Source organism: Rhipicephalus sanguineus, chromosome 10 (assembly GCF_013339695.2).
Source record: "Rhipicephalus sanguineus isolate Rsan-2018 chromosome 10, BIME_Rsan_1.4, whole genome shotgun sequence".
NCBI classification, from domain to species: domain Eukaryota; kingdom Metazoa; phylum Arthropoda; class Arachnida; order Ixodida; family Ixodidae; genus Rhipicephalus; species Rhipicephalus sanguineus.
Window position 1 is genome coordinate 59,484,747 of NC_051185.1, and position 12,971 is coordinate 59,497,717.

A 12,971-nucleotide genomic window follows, 5' to 3' on the forward strand; every position below is an offset into this window, starting at 1 on the left:
ACAGTGGCTCCGGTGCTCGGCTGCTTACCCTTAAGTCGCGGGTCCGACCCCGGCCGTGGCGGTGGGATTTCGACGGAGGCGAAATGCTAGAGGCCCGTGTACTGTGCGACGTCAGCCCACGTTAGAAACACCAGATGGTCGAAATTTCGGAAGCTCTCCACTACGATGGGCCTCATAATCATATCCTGGTTTTGGCTCGTAAAACCCCAGATATTATTTCTAAACATTATAATATATTTTGATTATGCAAACGCAATATAGTGGTATTTTTGCCATTGCATTTGGCTAAACAAAATATTTTTGCGTATCGCTTGTGCATGTGACATAACTACTTTTTAGTACTGAGGATTGCTTTTCTATGACAATATATATAGGCTGATCTTTATGCATAAAAAAATATGTTCCCGAATTAAAATGCAGTAATGAAATAGCAGGAAGGCAGTAACAGAAAACACAGCCTTTGTTACTCGATATCCGAACTTGTACTTATAGATAACGTTTCTGTAAACGAAAACGGACACTATTAGCGAAATAACAGAAAAATGAAAACAGAAAACAGTTTTTTTCAGTGTCTGGAAAGTGAAACATGTTTTTAAACATAAAATTTCTGTACTGTAAAAGAGAAAATAACAGTGAAATAACAGAAAGAAGACAAACAGAAAACCAAGTTTTTTCTGTAACGGAAAACTGAACATTGTGTTTATGCAGAAACCTTCTGTAAAGCAAAACAAAAAAAAATCTGTTAAAACACAGAAAACTTCAAAATAGAAAACATAGCTTTACAGAAATTTTGTGGCAAGAGAGCTGCCAGACAATTTCTGTTTTTTTTTTCACAAAATATATTTTACAGTGTTCTACACCTCACCTGGTTTTGCACTGCCTTTGTGATCTCTCTATACAGCGTTACTGTAAAAAAAGTAAAAAAAGAAAAGAAAAAAACCTCACAGGGTCCCTTATGCGTTCTCCTAAGACGACTCGAAGGCGAAAGCCTTCTTCTTTTTCGTCTCCGTCGATGTATTGATCCTACCCCACATCCGAAAGCTTTCTGCACCTAATGTGGTTTTGCACTGCCTCCAGGATCGGCCCACCTTTGACCAGACGACAATTCCATATGCGGCGACATGTGACGTCACGATGACGTCACAAAGTCTGACGGCCTGTGTCGTGATTATGACGTCATGTGGTGACGTCATCACATGATTTCTCGCTTCATTCGCGTTGCTGCCGATGATGGCGGTCACTATTCGCGTTTCATGAGTCGTCTAAGGCTTTCGCCTGAATACAGAAAAAAGGAGGGTGCTCACTTTGTCCATTTTGCTACGCCACATCACGGATTAGAGAGAGAAAGAGAGAGAGAGAGAAAGTTTGATTGCAGATGATGCTCAAGAATGATGCAACGCTTCTCCTAGTTGAAGTAAGTTTATGTGGTTGCGGGGTGAATTTGTGGTGCTTGATGGCGGTCACTTTCTCCACTTATCCCAGTGCCTGTCCTGGGTCAAAAAGGAGACGCAAATAAACGAAGAAGAGAAGACTCTTGCGACAGCGTGTCCTCTCCCTTTTTCTTTGCTGTCTCGCCTAAGTTCTCAAAGACGACCCTTAGCTCTGGGTCCCAGGGGTGTCGTCGGCTGCGCCGAGGTCGTCCCTCATATGCGTAACGCAAGTTGCACACGCGTGTCGTAACGCTATACTTGCAGCCTTTTCTGGACCTCGGACGCAATTTGGCTACGTCTAACGCATGAATAAAGAAAAAAAAGCACGAAAAACACTCGAATGTCACCGATGCCTCTTATTCTCCGCGAAGCAGCACGTTCCGGGAGTGACGAATAACTGTTCCCGCGAGGACGAAGTTTCGGATGAGCTCTCAAGATAAGTCATCTAACAACCTCGAGGGACTCATCCCCGCTGTAGTCTAATATCAAGTGTAATCATACACCGACGGAAGAGGCGTAAGCCATGTAAGGAAAATGTTCAAGAATGTCGAGCGCTTGCCCAAGTATACATGACAGGGAATGTTTCGAAAGCTTTGGATTTGTGTGTGGTGTTCAGATACGTATACAGCCTACTGAACCTCTACCGCTCCGTCTATCGTACTCTCCATCAGGTCGCCATCCTCCGTTTGCCTCGGGCGCTCCTTCGTTCCCGGGGAAAGCAACAGGTCAAGAAACAACTTCGAAAGAAAGCAAACGGGGGGTGAGACAAGCAGCCGGAAAGAATAAAAAATAGATGACCGCTTGCTCACACATATTGATCTTCGTTCAGACAAAGGAGGATTTTAAAAATTGCATTTGTTTTACATCCCCCTTGGTTCAGATTAAATTGAGGACGACGCAGTGAGCGATGGAAAGGAAAATGATAGGTGTGTAACCTTAAGAGACAGGAAGAGAGCAGAGTGGGTCAGGGCAGGGGCGTAGCCAGGGGGGGGGGGTTCAAACCCCCTCCGAAATTTTTCAGTTTTGCTTGCGTATATATACACGCGCACATACAAACGCACGCACGGACATACATAAAGTATAGTTGAACCCCCCCCCCCCCCCGAAAAAAATTTCTGGCTACGCCCCTGGGTCAGGGAACAAACGGGGGTTAAGGATATCATAGTTGAAATCAAGAAGAAGAAATGGATATGAGCCGGGCACGTAGCATGTCGGCAGGATAACCGCTGGTCATTAAGGGTAACTGACTGGATTTCAAGAGATGGCAAAAGCGTGAGGGGGAGACAGAAAATTAGGTAGGTCTTTGAGATTAAGAATTTTGTAGGTATAACGTGGCAGCAGAAAGCACAGCACCGGGTTGATTGGCGGAACATGGGAGAGGCCTTTGCGCTACAGTGGGTGTGGACAGGCTGATGATGATGATGACGACGGTTCAGACAAGTGCCAATCTGAGCAAATGAAGTGTAACTATCTTGAACGAAAATTAAGGCTTTACTACGAGTAGCCCTTAATCGAAAAATTGTATGTTTTGCTGATTGGGTATAAAGTAGGATGGCATAATGTTATGCAAAGTGCAGCGCCACGCTTTAGGCAGATTTATGTGCGTTGCGAAAACCAGCACGCGTCATAGGCACGCGCGTGAATGAAGAAGACGACAGTAGCGTCGAAGTCGCCGCAATATTCCGCTGATTCTGGGTTCGTTGACAACATTCAACGCTTGGTCGTTTTGCAGAAGGGCAGTCAGGAAAGTTGCGGACACCGAAGCCGCTGCAAGTTCCCTTTCAAGAGGGTGCTTCACCTTAGTTAGACATTGTCAGCGAGACCAATGTAGATAGAGGGAGAGACGTATACAACCTGAGATACGCCGGACGGCTCAAGGATGACGTCAAGGAAGGACTCGGGTACGGCTGGCAAGAACGACAACGCCGTTCCATCTACCACTAGCAAGTTATCCCAGTCGTTGTCGACAAGCCAGCCCGGGTCGTCAGCTTGGGTCCCCTTGTACGCAGCGGAAGACGGTCACGACCAACTGCAGGACCAGAACGGCCCCTCTGTACCAGGAGAAGTTCCTTTCCGTGAAAACCTAAGGTCTGCGAAGTCGGCGGAGCCACCGATAACACATTCCAGTAGACCTGCCCAGCCCAGTGACAGCAGATCCAGCGATTTCGGCTCTCCGGCTACAGGGGGACCAAAGCACTCGGTACGACCAAACAGATTTAAGAAGGGTGACGGCAGTGAACGAGACGACACCGTCGTCACAACCACGGTCACTACGTCTGCGAGAGACGACACAGTGGTCGCGGAACCAAGCTCTACAACGACCGCAGTCGACCCATCCGAATTCGGTGGAGCTTCAACACCTGCGGACAGTTTAGGTCGACAAGCTCGCGCCACTAGGACCGGTTCCCACGGTGCAAATCCGAAACCGTCACGACGTGGTCCTCCGCAAGACGGTCCCGACAGCGCCGCTGGAAAACATCTGAAGTCGAAGCACGGGCTCGTCGATACAGTCACACGTCCTTACGATGCGGTGACTCCAGCAAATGAACCAGAATCGAGTACGAACGTACTTGGCACTGGTCGTTTGGAACTGCCTTCTTCTCGGAATAGGGCGTCAACAAGTTCCAGCGAACCTCGTCACCACGAACAAGAAGTCCGAAACACAAGTGCCGCGGCAGTGGTCAGGGACTCGCAGATTCCAAGCATGAATGGCGGCGACAACCCGCCCGCAGGTGTACGTGTTATCACAGATGGTCAGCAAGCCTCGGGTGAAGCGAAGTGCTCCTCTGACGCGACAAGTACTATGTTTTTGACCGGAAAAACAACGACCACGCCCTCGCCTCCAGTGGGTACCAAGCGTCAGAGTTCGAATGCGCGATTACCCGCGGGTATCGCCAAAAGCCGCCATAGTGCGGGTGGCGTCTCGAGGAAGTCAATGAAGAAACTGAGTGACACCGCCTCTCCACACGGCACCTTGGAAAAACACGAGTCGATGACTCCTGAATCGGGGACACCTGCGTTGATGACACCTGCGTTGATGACACCTGCGTTGACGACACCTGCGTTGACGACACCTACATCGAAGTCTCCGGATGCATCACCTTCACTGGTCAGTATGCGAAGATGTGAACGTTTGTCGTGCGATAACCTGAGGGTGGGCTTCCAGTGCCTATCAGCTTTTGATTGGTCGTAATATGACCGTAGTAGATAAAAAAAAATGTATGCTTGCTCCTCGATATATTTTCAAACTATAAGCTTGTGAGGCGCCTCAGTAATTAGCGTAGAAACGTTTGAGTCGTGTTAGACCATTTTTCTCAGAAATAATAGGGAAAAAAAGGGTACGAAATTCCTGCTGTGCAATCGCGATAGAGTGTGCGAACATTAGGACTATTTTTTTTTTGCCTACACCTGGTCGCACAAGTGTAGGTAGTGTAGAAAGTTGCCTTTTTTTTTTCATTCCGTGCCAAAAGAAAAGTGTGGCAACACTCATCTTTACGAATCCATTTTTAATAGCAGGAATGTAGCATGGAAACTTTAGTTTCTATACCCCAGTTTCGGTGAGTAAAGGAAGATGAGGACGAATGAACAGACGTGCGTTACGAACGCGCGGCGCCATTTCGTCTGCGACTGATGGTGCTGCCGGCATGCGCATGAGGCGACGACGGTGAAGCTTTGACGAGAGGGCGACAGCGAAGTCCTGATACGACCGCGAGTCACTAAGAGAAGGCGACCGTATCAGCAAGGAATACAGAACTTGTTGCGGATGACTCGAAAGCGTCTTTCGAATAAGTTGACCTATTCATGTTTGTAAAAATCAGCGCGAACAGGGCGGAGCACAGTACGAGCGTTGACAGCGCTCCTACTGTGTCCTCGTCTTGTCCTCCGTCCTGTTCTCGCTGATATTTACAAATATGCATCGTTTCCTACTAACAGCCGCAAAAGAGGGAATATTTCGGCTCGTTCTGGCACTTTGAACTGGAGGGCACTTAACATATACTTTTCAGGATTCTCAAGTTTCGGGAATGTTAACACTGGGCACCTGTGCAAAACTGGGCGCTTCCGCTGTACTTTACGGTGTTATGTAAGCGTAACACGTACGTACTTCTGAAATTTATCGCCCTGGCCTTGAGGCTTTATTAGGTTCAAGGTTATAGAACATGTAAAAAACTGGCTTTCTGGGAAACAAAAAAAGTTAAACATGGTGGAACCGCATTGAGCAACAGTGTGGGAAGGGCTTTAAATAGCGATCACTGCTGTAAATAGTGAAAACGACATTTGTGGCTTCGGGGCTCTTTCAATGCACCTAAAGAGGAGTTGTGCCTGAATGGGTGGAGCAGGATGAAAACGACAGCTCTTTCGCAATTTAAACATTCGGTGTCCAAGTACGGAAAGGTGCCTTTGTGCGACTTTGAAGGGCTTGACAGGGAGAAGCCGTAGAACAACGGAAGCCGGTAAGAATCCAGAAGGGGTCGGCAGGCATCTAATAAAAGTTCTCCGCTCACTCAACACCAAACACCAAAAAGAGGCAAACATCACAGTTTCAAATAATTGTAGATTTGAAGCCCCGACATCGGAGCTACGCCCACTCATACGCGTGCTGTAATTCTTCCATCGATGAGGTACAGGAACGAAATAGGGTCGTTTGCTTGACTTTGTGGGTTACGTTGCTATGCGATTCGTGATGCGAATCAAGCCGCCCCGTTAAAAGCGTTTGTTTGGCTGCTGAGTCTTTTGTTGTTGCTCAAGTTTCTTCTGGCACAGATATACCGACAGAAAGAAAAATATATAAACACCGAAGGAAGCCTCTTGCCTCAAAATGGGATGTACTGCCAGTAAACAATGCGCACTTATATATCAAGGCGCTTCAGACAGCACTGAAGGAAGATCATGGTGCTTAAGTGAGGAGTGATATATAGTCTAGGCTTCCATGTACCTGCGGCTCATTGACGGCGTTTTACTTGCTGGTCGCTACCGCGCAATGCTATCGAAGATAAGCCATACGAACCAAAAGTGTGTATTTATTCAGTGACAGAAGGCGCATGAGCGTGCTGCAGTGACCGAGATAGTCAATCGAAAATTGGAAGTTCGGCTGAAGGCGTAGCAGGGTTTATAGTGTTTAATCAATTCAATCGAATGAGAAGAAAAAAAAGATGGCTTTCATCTTCGAGACGTCTTAGGCAAATACATAAGAGACCGTGCTTCTTAAGCCTGTAAAAACTCCACTATAAGCTTTTCTGCCTCCGAACCTGTTTGGTCGTCTTCCTTGCGGGTGGCCTCCACAGTTCAGGTTTTCATGTGACCTCTGGCCACCCTCTTCGTTCTGTTCACTGACTGACTGTTCATCAGGCTTGAGGCTGGTCATTTAGGTATCCGAGTGCACCCACTTGTGGAGGGTGAAGCGGCGAATGCTGACGTTTCGGTTGGATTCCCACACTATGTGGCACGGGGTGTATGACTCGTGGAAGAATTGGCAGTAGTGGTATTCCTAATGTGTGGGGTGAATGAGGTCCTATGTCGTACTCTTTGGGACATGGTTTCTGATTTCCCAATGTTCCGTGTCCTTTTACAGCGAATCTATGCATGTCTATAATCTGGCGGATCGCGTCCTTATACAAAATACGCGTAGAACAACAATTTTCGGCGCCCCTAGTCCCCTCGCCACCGCTGCCTCTTTCACAGTGTCGCAATACTCGGCGATGTCACGGCAGCGTATCGTTCCCTCGGAGTAAAAAAATCACAGCATATCCACGGGGTGAATGATGATGAGTGGGGCGAAGCTACGGAGGGAATCGCCTGTAAACCGTGAAACTCTTCCGTGAAATGCGCCCAGTACATAATATAAAGAGTGTGAAACGTCGTGTGTATATTAAACATCAAACTTTTATTGTACTGTTGGTTTACGTGGTCCCTTCATTATCACTTGTGATCGGTGAAATGCAAGGAAGAAGTCCGCTCCCGAGCGAAAGAGCGCCAAGAGCGACCGCATTCCCCGCTCGCCCTGTGCGAATTAAAGGCAAGGCTAGAGGGAAGACAGGACGCGCGTTCCACGACGCGAGGTCGGTAGCATGCCCAACGAAAGCCAACGGAACGCGATCGTGCAAGTGCTCCGGCTTCGCATCGCCTCATGGTTCCATTTAGCGTCCCAAACCAAACATATTGCTCAAGGTGTGCCTTGCGTTTTTCGTAGAAATAATTTCTTTATCATGTACATTAAGACGAAAAGTTGAAAGCTCACTAGAGTGTATCGCCCGCAAAGTATGTCTTTTAGTGTGATTTAACTCTCGTACGGCAGGGTCCTCGCGCCGTTGCCGGTCCACCTCGCCCGTTGACGATCGGGCGAGGTGGCTAAATACAACTACTACTACTACACTTTAAGAAAAACATCTGGCGTTCTTTCGTTCTGCTTTTACAAAACATCTGGCGTCTTTCGTTGGTTTATTTCATCAATCAACGGCGTTTTGAACAAAATTTTTATTGTTTAATCACGCACAGGAGAAATCTCACCAGGCACTACCTTGGAGGTAAACAATGGCTGCTAATGGCAATGAGAGACAGAAGAAGTCGGCTTTTAGCTAACACTTACACTTCTACTTCTACTAACGTTTCCTATTGGAACATGCCAATGGCTGCTAATGGGGAATGAGAGACAGAAGAATTCGGCTTTTAGTTAACGCGCACGCTGCGAATTTTTTATTGTTCAACAACGCACAGGAGAAATCTCCCACCGGCACCACCTTGGAGGTCAAAGCGTAAGACTTGTTACTCACTACTACGATCACGACGACTACGAGGGACGAACGGGTGCCGCCTTAAGGAGCTTCGCCCCTAAAACAGCGGGAATGGAAGGAGCGCCAACGCGCACAGAAGCGCGAATGGGCGCGAAAACGACGTGATCCCGCTGTCGCAGAACGTGCAGCCGCAGCCGCTGGCTTCTATTTTCTTTGTCGTGAAAGAGCTCTGAATTATTTCGAGAAGTGCGGGTGTGGCAGGCGAGACATTCTCACGCTTGTGATGTGCGCCCGATGTCGATGTGCTAGTATATGCTGAGCTTGCTATACGAAGATTTAACCTGGGGTGTATGTTGTCGGGCTTCAGTGTGACCCATTGAGCTTCTATTCGCATACCTATTTTTTCATATGTCCAGAATGTTGCGAAGGCTTCTTTTTTTCTGTCAGCGCGTTTTCATCGCTGATTCAAGCTTATATATAGCGTAATTCTTGTAATGTGGCTCGTCACCAGCGGTCATTCTTAAATTGCAGGTGACGCTGACTCCGCGACCGAGTTCGGCCGGTCCGACCGCCGCGAAGCACGCTTCCAGGGGTCGCCCGCCGAAAGCCGAACCCGACAAATCCGAACGCAGTCCTCAAGCGAGGAGGAAGTCCCAGAGGCTGCAGAGCCCCAGCCGCGGCCCAGATGTGCCAGCTGCTCCGCTTGGCGAGCTTCGAGCTAAGACGACAAAGGCCACTCGAGCAACTGGAGACGCCCTCGACAATGAAACGAAGGAGGAGGCCGGCATGACGTTGTCAGTATAACCACAGAACACTTATACTACCATTTACAGAAGGGAAACTGTACCTTTGACAGTGCAACGGAAATAAGGGTAGCGGTGGCGTTGTGAACTAAAGTATCCGACAAAGAGATGGCGCTGCGAAAACTATCATCATCATTGCGCTGGAGCAATATGGCTGCCGCATTGCTGGCGGGTGCGGGCGGTCGCGGTGCGCGCCCGCTGGTTCTGGGCGTTTATTCACTGCTGCCCGGGGGTTGTATTCGCGCGCGCGGCAGCCTATCGTTACTACAAATATTTCCGTTACGTCGCCAGGTGACCGAACGGCCTCAACTGGCAAAAAACACGCCAAGCAAGTAAGCTTACATTGTTTATTGGCAATCGTGAATGTAGCAGTATACATGTAAACAAGCAGCACTGTCAGTTACAGAGTTGAACAATACATACAAGAAACAGAAATTGCCAGCTGAAACTGAGCAACTCTATGTCTCTTGGCTCGTTCAGCATACCTCTTATAGTACGCAGAACGAAGCGTCAGACGATACTATTTACGATGGGTGACCCTTGCACAGTACTTGCGTACAGTGCTGCCCGTCCTCTTTCTCACTTACACATGCGCGTTTGACGATTTGAGCGGTAATAAACAAACAGCATCAAAGCTCGCAAAAGATGCAGTGCCAGTAAGATTAGCTTCAGCCCGACGTACTATTTTGACAACACATTGGCGAGAGCCACTCGGCGCTGAAAAAAAAAAAGTGAAACCACACTGTTGTGCTAGCTATTCTTGTACATAACCTGTTCTCGTTATTGTGCTCAATATCCTTGTGTTCGTGCCTGCGCGCCGATCTTTTTACGATGAATTCCGACCATTTAGCTCAACTTTCAGTTCAGCTAAGCTCGTGTGTTCTGGGAAAACACCATTTACGGTATCACGTTGAAAAGGAAACTTGGTTCATGTTTCAAAAGAGGTTGCAGTGACAAACACTTCAGTTGAGTAACTGTTGGCGAATAAGGAAAGCCTTAGCCTGAATCCAACATTTCAGCAAGTGAACATTCCTGTAAAGGTTGTCACGGAAGACAAGTTTCGAGAAGTGAGCTACCCTTGCTCGCCCACTGTTTATCAACTGACGTATGTGATAGCGGATGTCCTGCGCGTGTTCCTGAAAGCACTCATTTATAAATAAAAAAGAACTGATGTACCAGTGGACAGCACCGACAATAGACTGCACATCATATGGGCGCGCACTATAGAGACATGTGGAACAGTAGTATACTAGACAGCTAGGAAGTGCTGGAAGTAATTGTAACAATGTTGGAAAAATAGGCAGTGAGTAATCATTTCTGTCAAATGTGTATAATTACCTTCTTTGTTTAATTGCTATGTTTCGCACTGAAAAATAAATAAATTAGTCAATTTTTTCTGGTGCCAATGGTGCATAGTCGTGAAAGACACTACTTAAACGACGGACGATTGCAGAAGCTGAATTTACATTTTCATTCTTCACTACCTCCTAATTGTCTGCCTCACTCTAAACACGGGTGTCACACAAAACTAATAAGGCGGCAATAGGGGCTAGATGGCATGTCTTCATGCTTGTGATGCGCTGCAGGTAGACACGGACAAGAAAAAACGAGGACAGCACAAGGTGTTGCGCATCACCCTGTGTTGTTCTCGTTTTTTCTGGTCCGTGTCTACCTGCAGCGCATCACAAGCATGAACACAAAACTAACCTTTTTTGGACATATAGCTCACGCCAATATCAACGAAATAGCAGTTATTACACATTCAAATCTTTAACATGCACAAACACTGGCCAACTCTATTGAACTCTGATTGTATCTATTGAGTGCACTCATTTATTTTTCTGTTAAAAATAAACATACTTTTAAAAACTCCGTGTCATGTGTCAGGTCTGTTATCTAGAACAAATATTATTTGCTACTTGTCTGTGGTTCCACTTCACATACAAAACAAATTGCTTGCACAAATGCAACGGTGCTGTACCCTCTTTTCTGGATGTGTCTGTTTACATATCATCCCATTAATGTATTGGCGAAGTTCATTGAATAAAACTAAAGACTAAATTTTCAAATGCTTTACAAATTCAACAGCCTGTTTCATAGAACACTGCCCAAAATGTCCTTATGCACATGCTTCTATTCTCCTGCTCCCATCATCAAACGTTATTTATTCCAGAGTAGCGACCCGGAAACTATTCTCCAGGTGACCACTACACGAAATGCCTTGTTTAATGAAGGCACGAGTGTTTGCACACCAGTTTTCTATTTCAGAACCTTCACAATGTCCCTCCCTACAAGCAATCGGTACACATAACTCTTTGTTTCAGCACTACTGTAGCTTTCCCTGCCATTGCTTTGCAACAGCCTCCACAATTGCAGCAAACTATATTCACTGGGAAAAACAAGTGCTGCTAAATATGCACTACTACTGGCCCACTTGCTACCAAGTTACATGTGATACTCTATGCAAAGTTTCACACGTAGATTAAAGTACAGTATGTGCACCCCATCACATGCACTATCCAAGAAATTTGAAGCCAGCACATTTCCTCTAAACTGAATAATTCATGAAGCAAGACGCAATAATTTGTGGACCCAATTTTGTACTGCTTCAACATACCGTACACTATCACTGCTTTTCAGTATAAGGCTTGCATTTGTCCGCCTGGTAAACTTTGGTGGTGGATAGGCGACTCTTGAGCTTCTTACGACTTGGTGTGGGTAGCTTGGAAACCAATGATCTCTCTTTTGTCCAGTTTTCTGAGAAGAAAAAAAATTGAGTCATGAGAAAAAGCAAGAAAGAAATGATGAAAGAAAAAAGAATTGGTTCAATAAGTAAAGTGTCCACAACCATACCTTGTGAGGATTTGGGACGACGAATTTACTTTCAGTAGTGGAACATCCTCTGCTGACTTGAGGTAGGTTCAGAGATAAAGCATCCGAGCGTGTGCTGATATGAGCAGTTTCTTGGAGGCTGTGGTTGGGTTGGAAGAGGAAAAAATAATGATTACTATGGTAGAAGCGTGAGTGGATTGTGATTCATGTCTGAGAAGAATGTATATGAGAGCACTGCATGAGAAAAATAGTGTGCACATAACATTGCTTTGTTTGTGAATTTGTTTTAGTGGTGACCTTCAGTGGACCGTGTCTGACCAAGCCTCAATTAGAGGATACTAAGTTAGTTAATTTCCCAACTCTATAAACTACATGGTATGTGCAAATGTAATATGTATGATTGTAAACTTACGAAAATGTATAAATGCATATACATACTATAAGTTCACTTGGCTCTACCATGCATTGGACTTATGAGCATTTATCTCAGAAGACTAATTTGTACAGAAATAGGTAAAACTTATGCTGTGATCTGAGTTACAAAGTTTAGCAGTAAAGATGTTTTTTGCAAAAGTGAGAACGAAGTAAATAATCTTAGAAAATGTCATTGTAATCCACAAGCGGTGCATCCGATCAGCTGGACGAGTCGTAAAACCTTTTGAAATGACAAAAACCGTAGCGCATGCAAAAAAAAAGCTATGTTCAAATGCAAAGCAGTGCATTTTCACCCACCGGTGCGCACACCCACATGGTGCATGGTTATTCCGTTTTCGTAGGTAGTCTCCGAGCTCCTTGCTGGCATTGAATTTTCACGCTGGCAGCCGGTGAAGCGCCGCAGCTGACGTGATTCACAGGCTTTAGACACGTTCGCTTTGTGGCAGCGGCATGTAAAATTTGGCGCACAAACTCGCATTGCTATATCAAAACTGATTTAAAACGGAGCTGCGTAACGCCGATCAAAGCAAGCGACCGCGGTACAATTTGAATGAAATAACCGACCGAAGCGCAATCGATGCCAATGGGCTGCTGCTTTTCGAGCGTCAATGTAATCTCAATACTTGTCCTCAAACAATTAAGCTCTTGTATTAACTCTAGAAGTAACATAAAAACTGGTCCCTACTAGCTGTATGCAAAATGACACGGTAACTAAGCTTTTAACAATCTTCTGATACATTCTG

The 12,971-nt window shown here is 46.1% G+C and overlaps 1 protein-coding gene across 1 annotated transcript; it reads left to right on the top strand.

The window, feature by feature from the left end:
* The first annotated feature begins 3,309 nt into the window (after nt 1-3,309).
* Nucleotides 3,310-8,962, top strand: LOC125760250 (uncharacterized). The gene is made up of 2 exons (XM_049420089.1): nt 3,310-4,164; nt 8,690-8,962. The coding sequence occupies exons 1-2, from the start codon at nt 3,310-3,312 to the stop codon at nt 8,960-8,962; spliced, it is 1,128 nt and encodes a 375-aa protein (XP_049276046.1).
* Nucleotides 8,963-12,971: the final 4,009 nt, after the last annotated feature.

Bases quoted from the DNA above. Each gene is read 5' to 3' on its own strand.
- LOC125760250 (XM_049420089.1), top strand. From the start codon at position 3,310: ATGACGTCAAGGAAGGACTCGGGTACGGCTGGCAAGAACGACAACGCC. The intron at 4,165-8,689 runs GTACGTGTTATC...CTTAAATTGCAG, and splicing joins GCGACAACCCGCCCGCAGGT to GTGACGCTGACTCCGCGACC.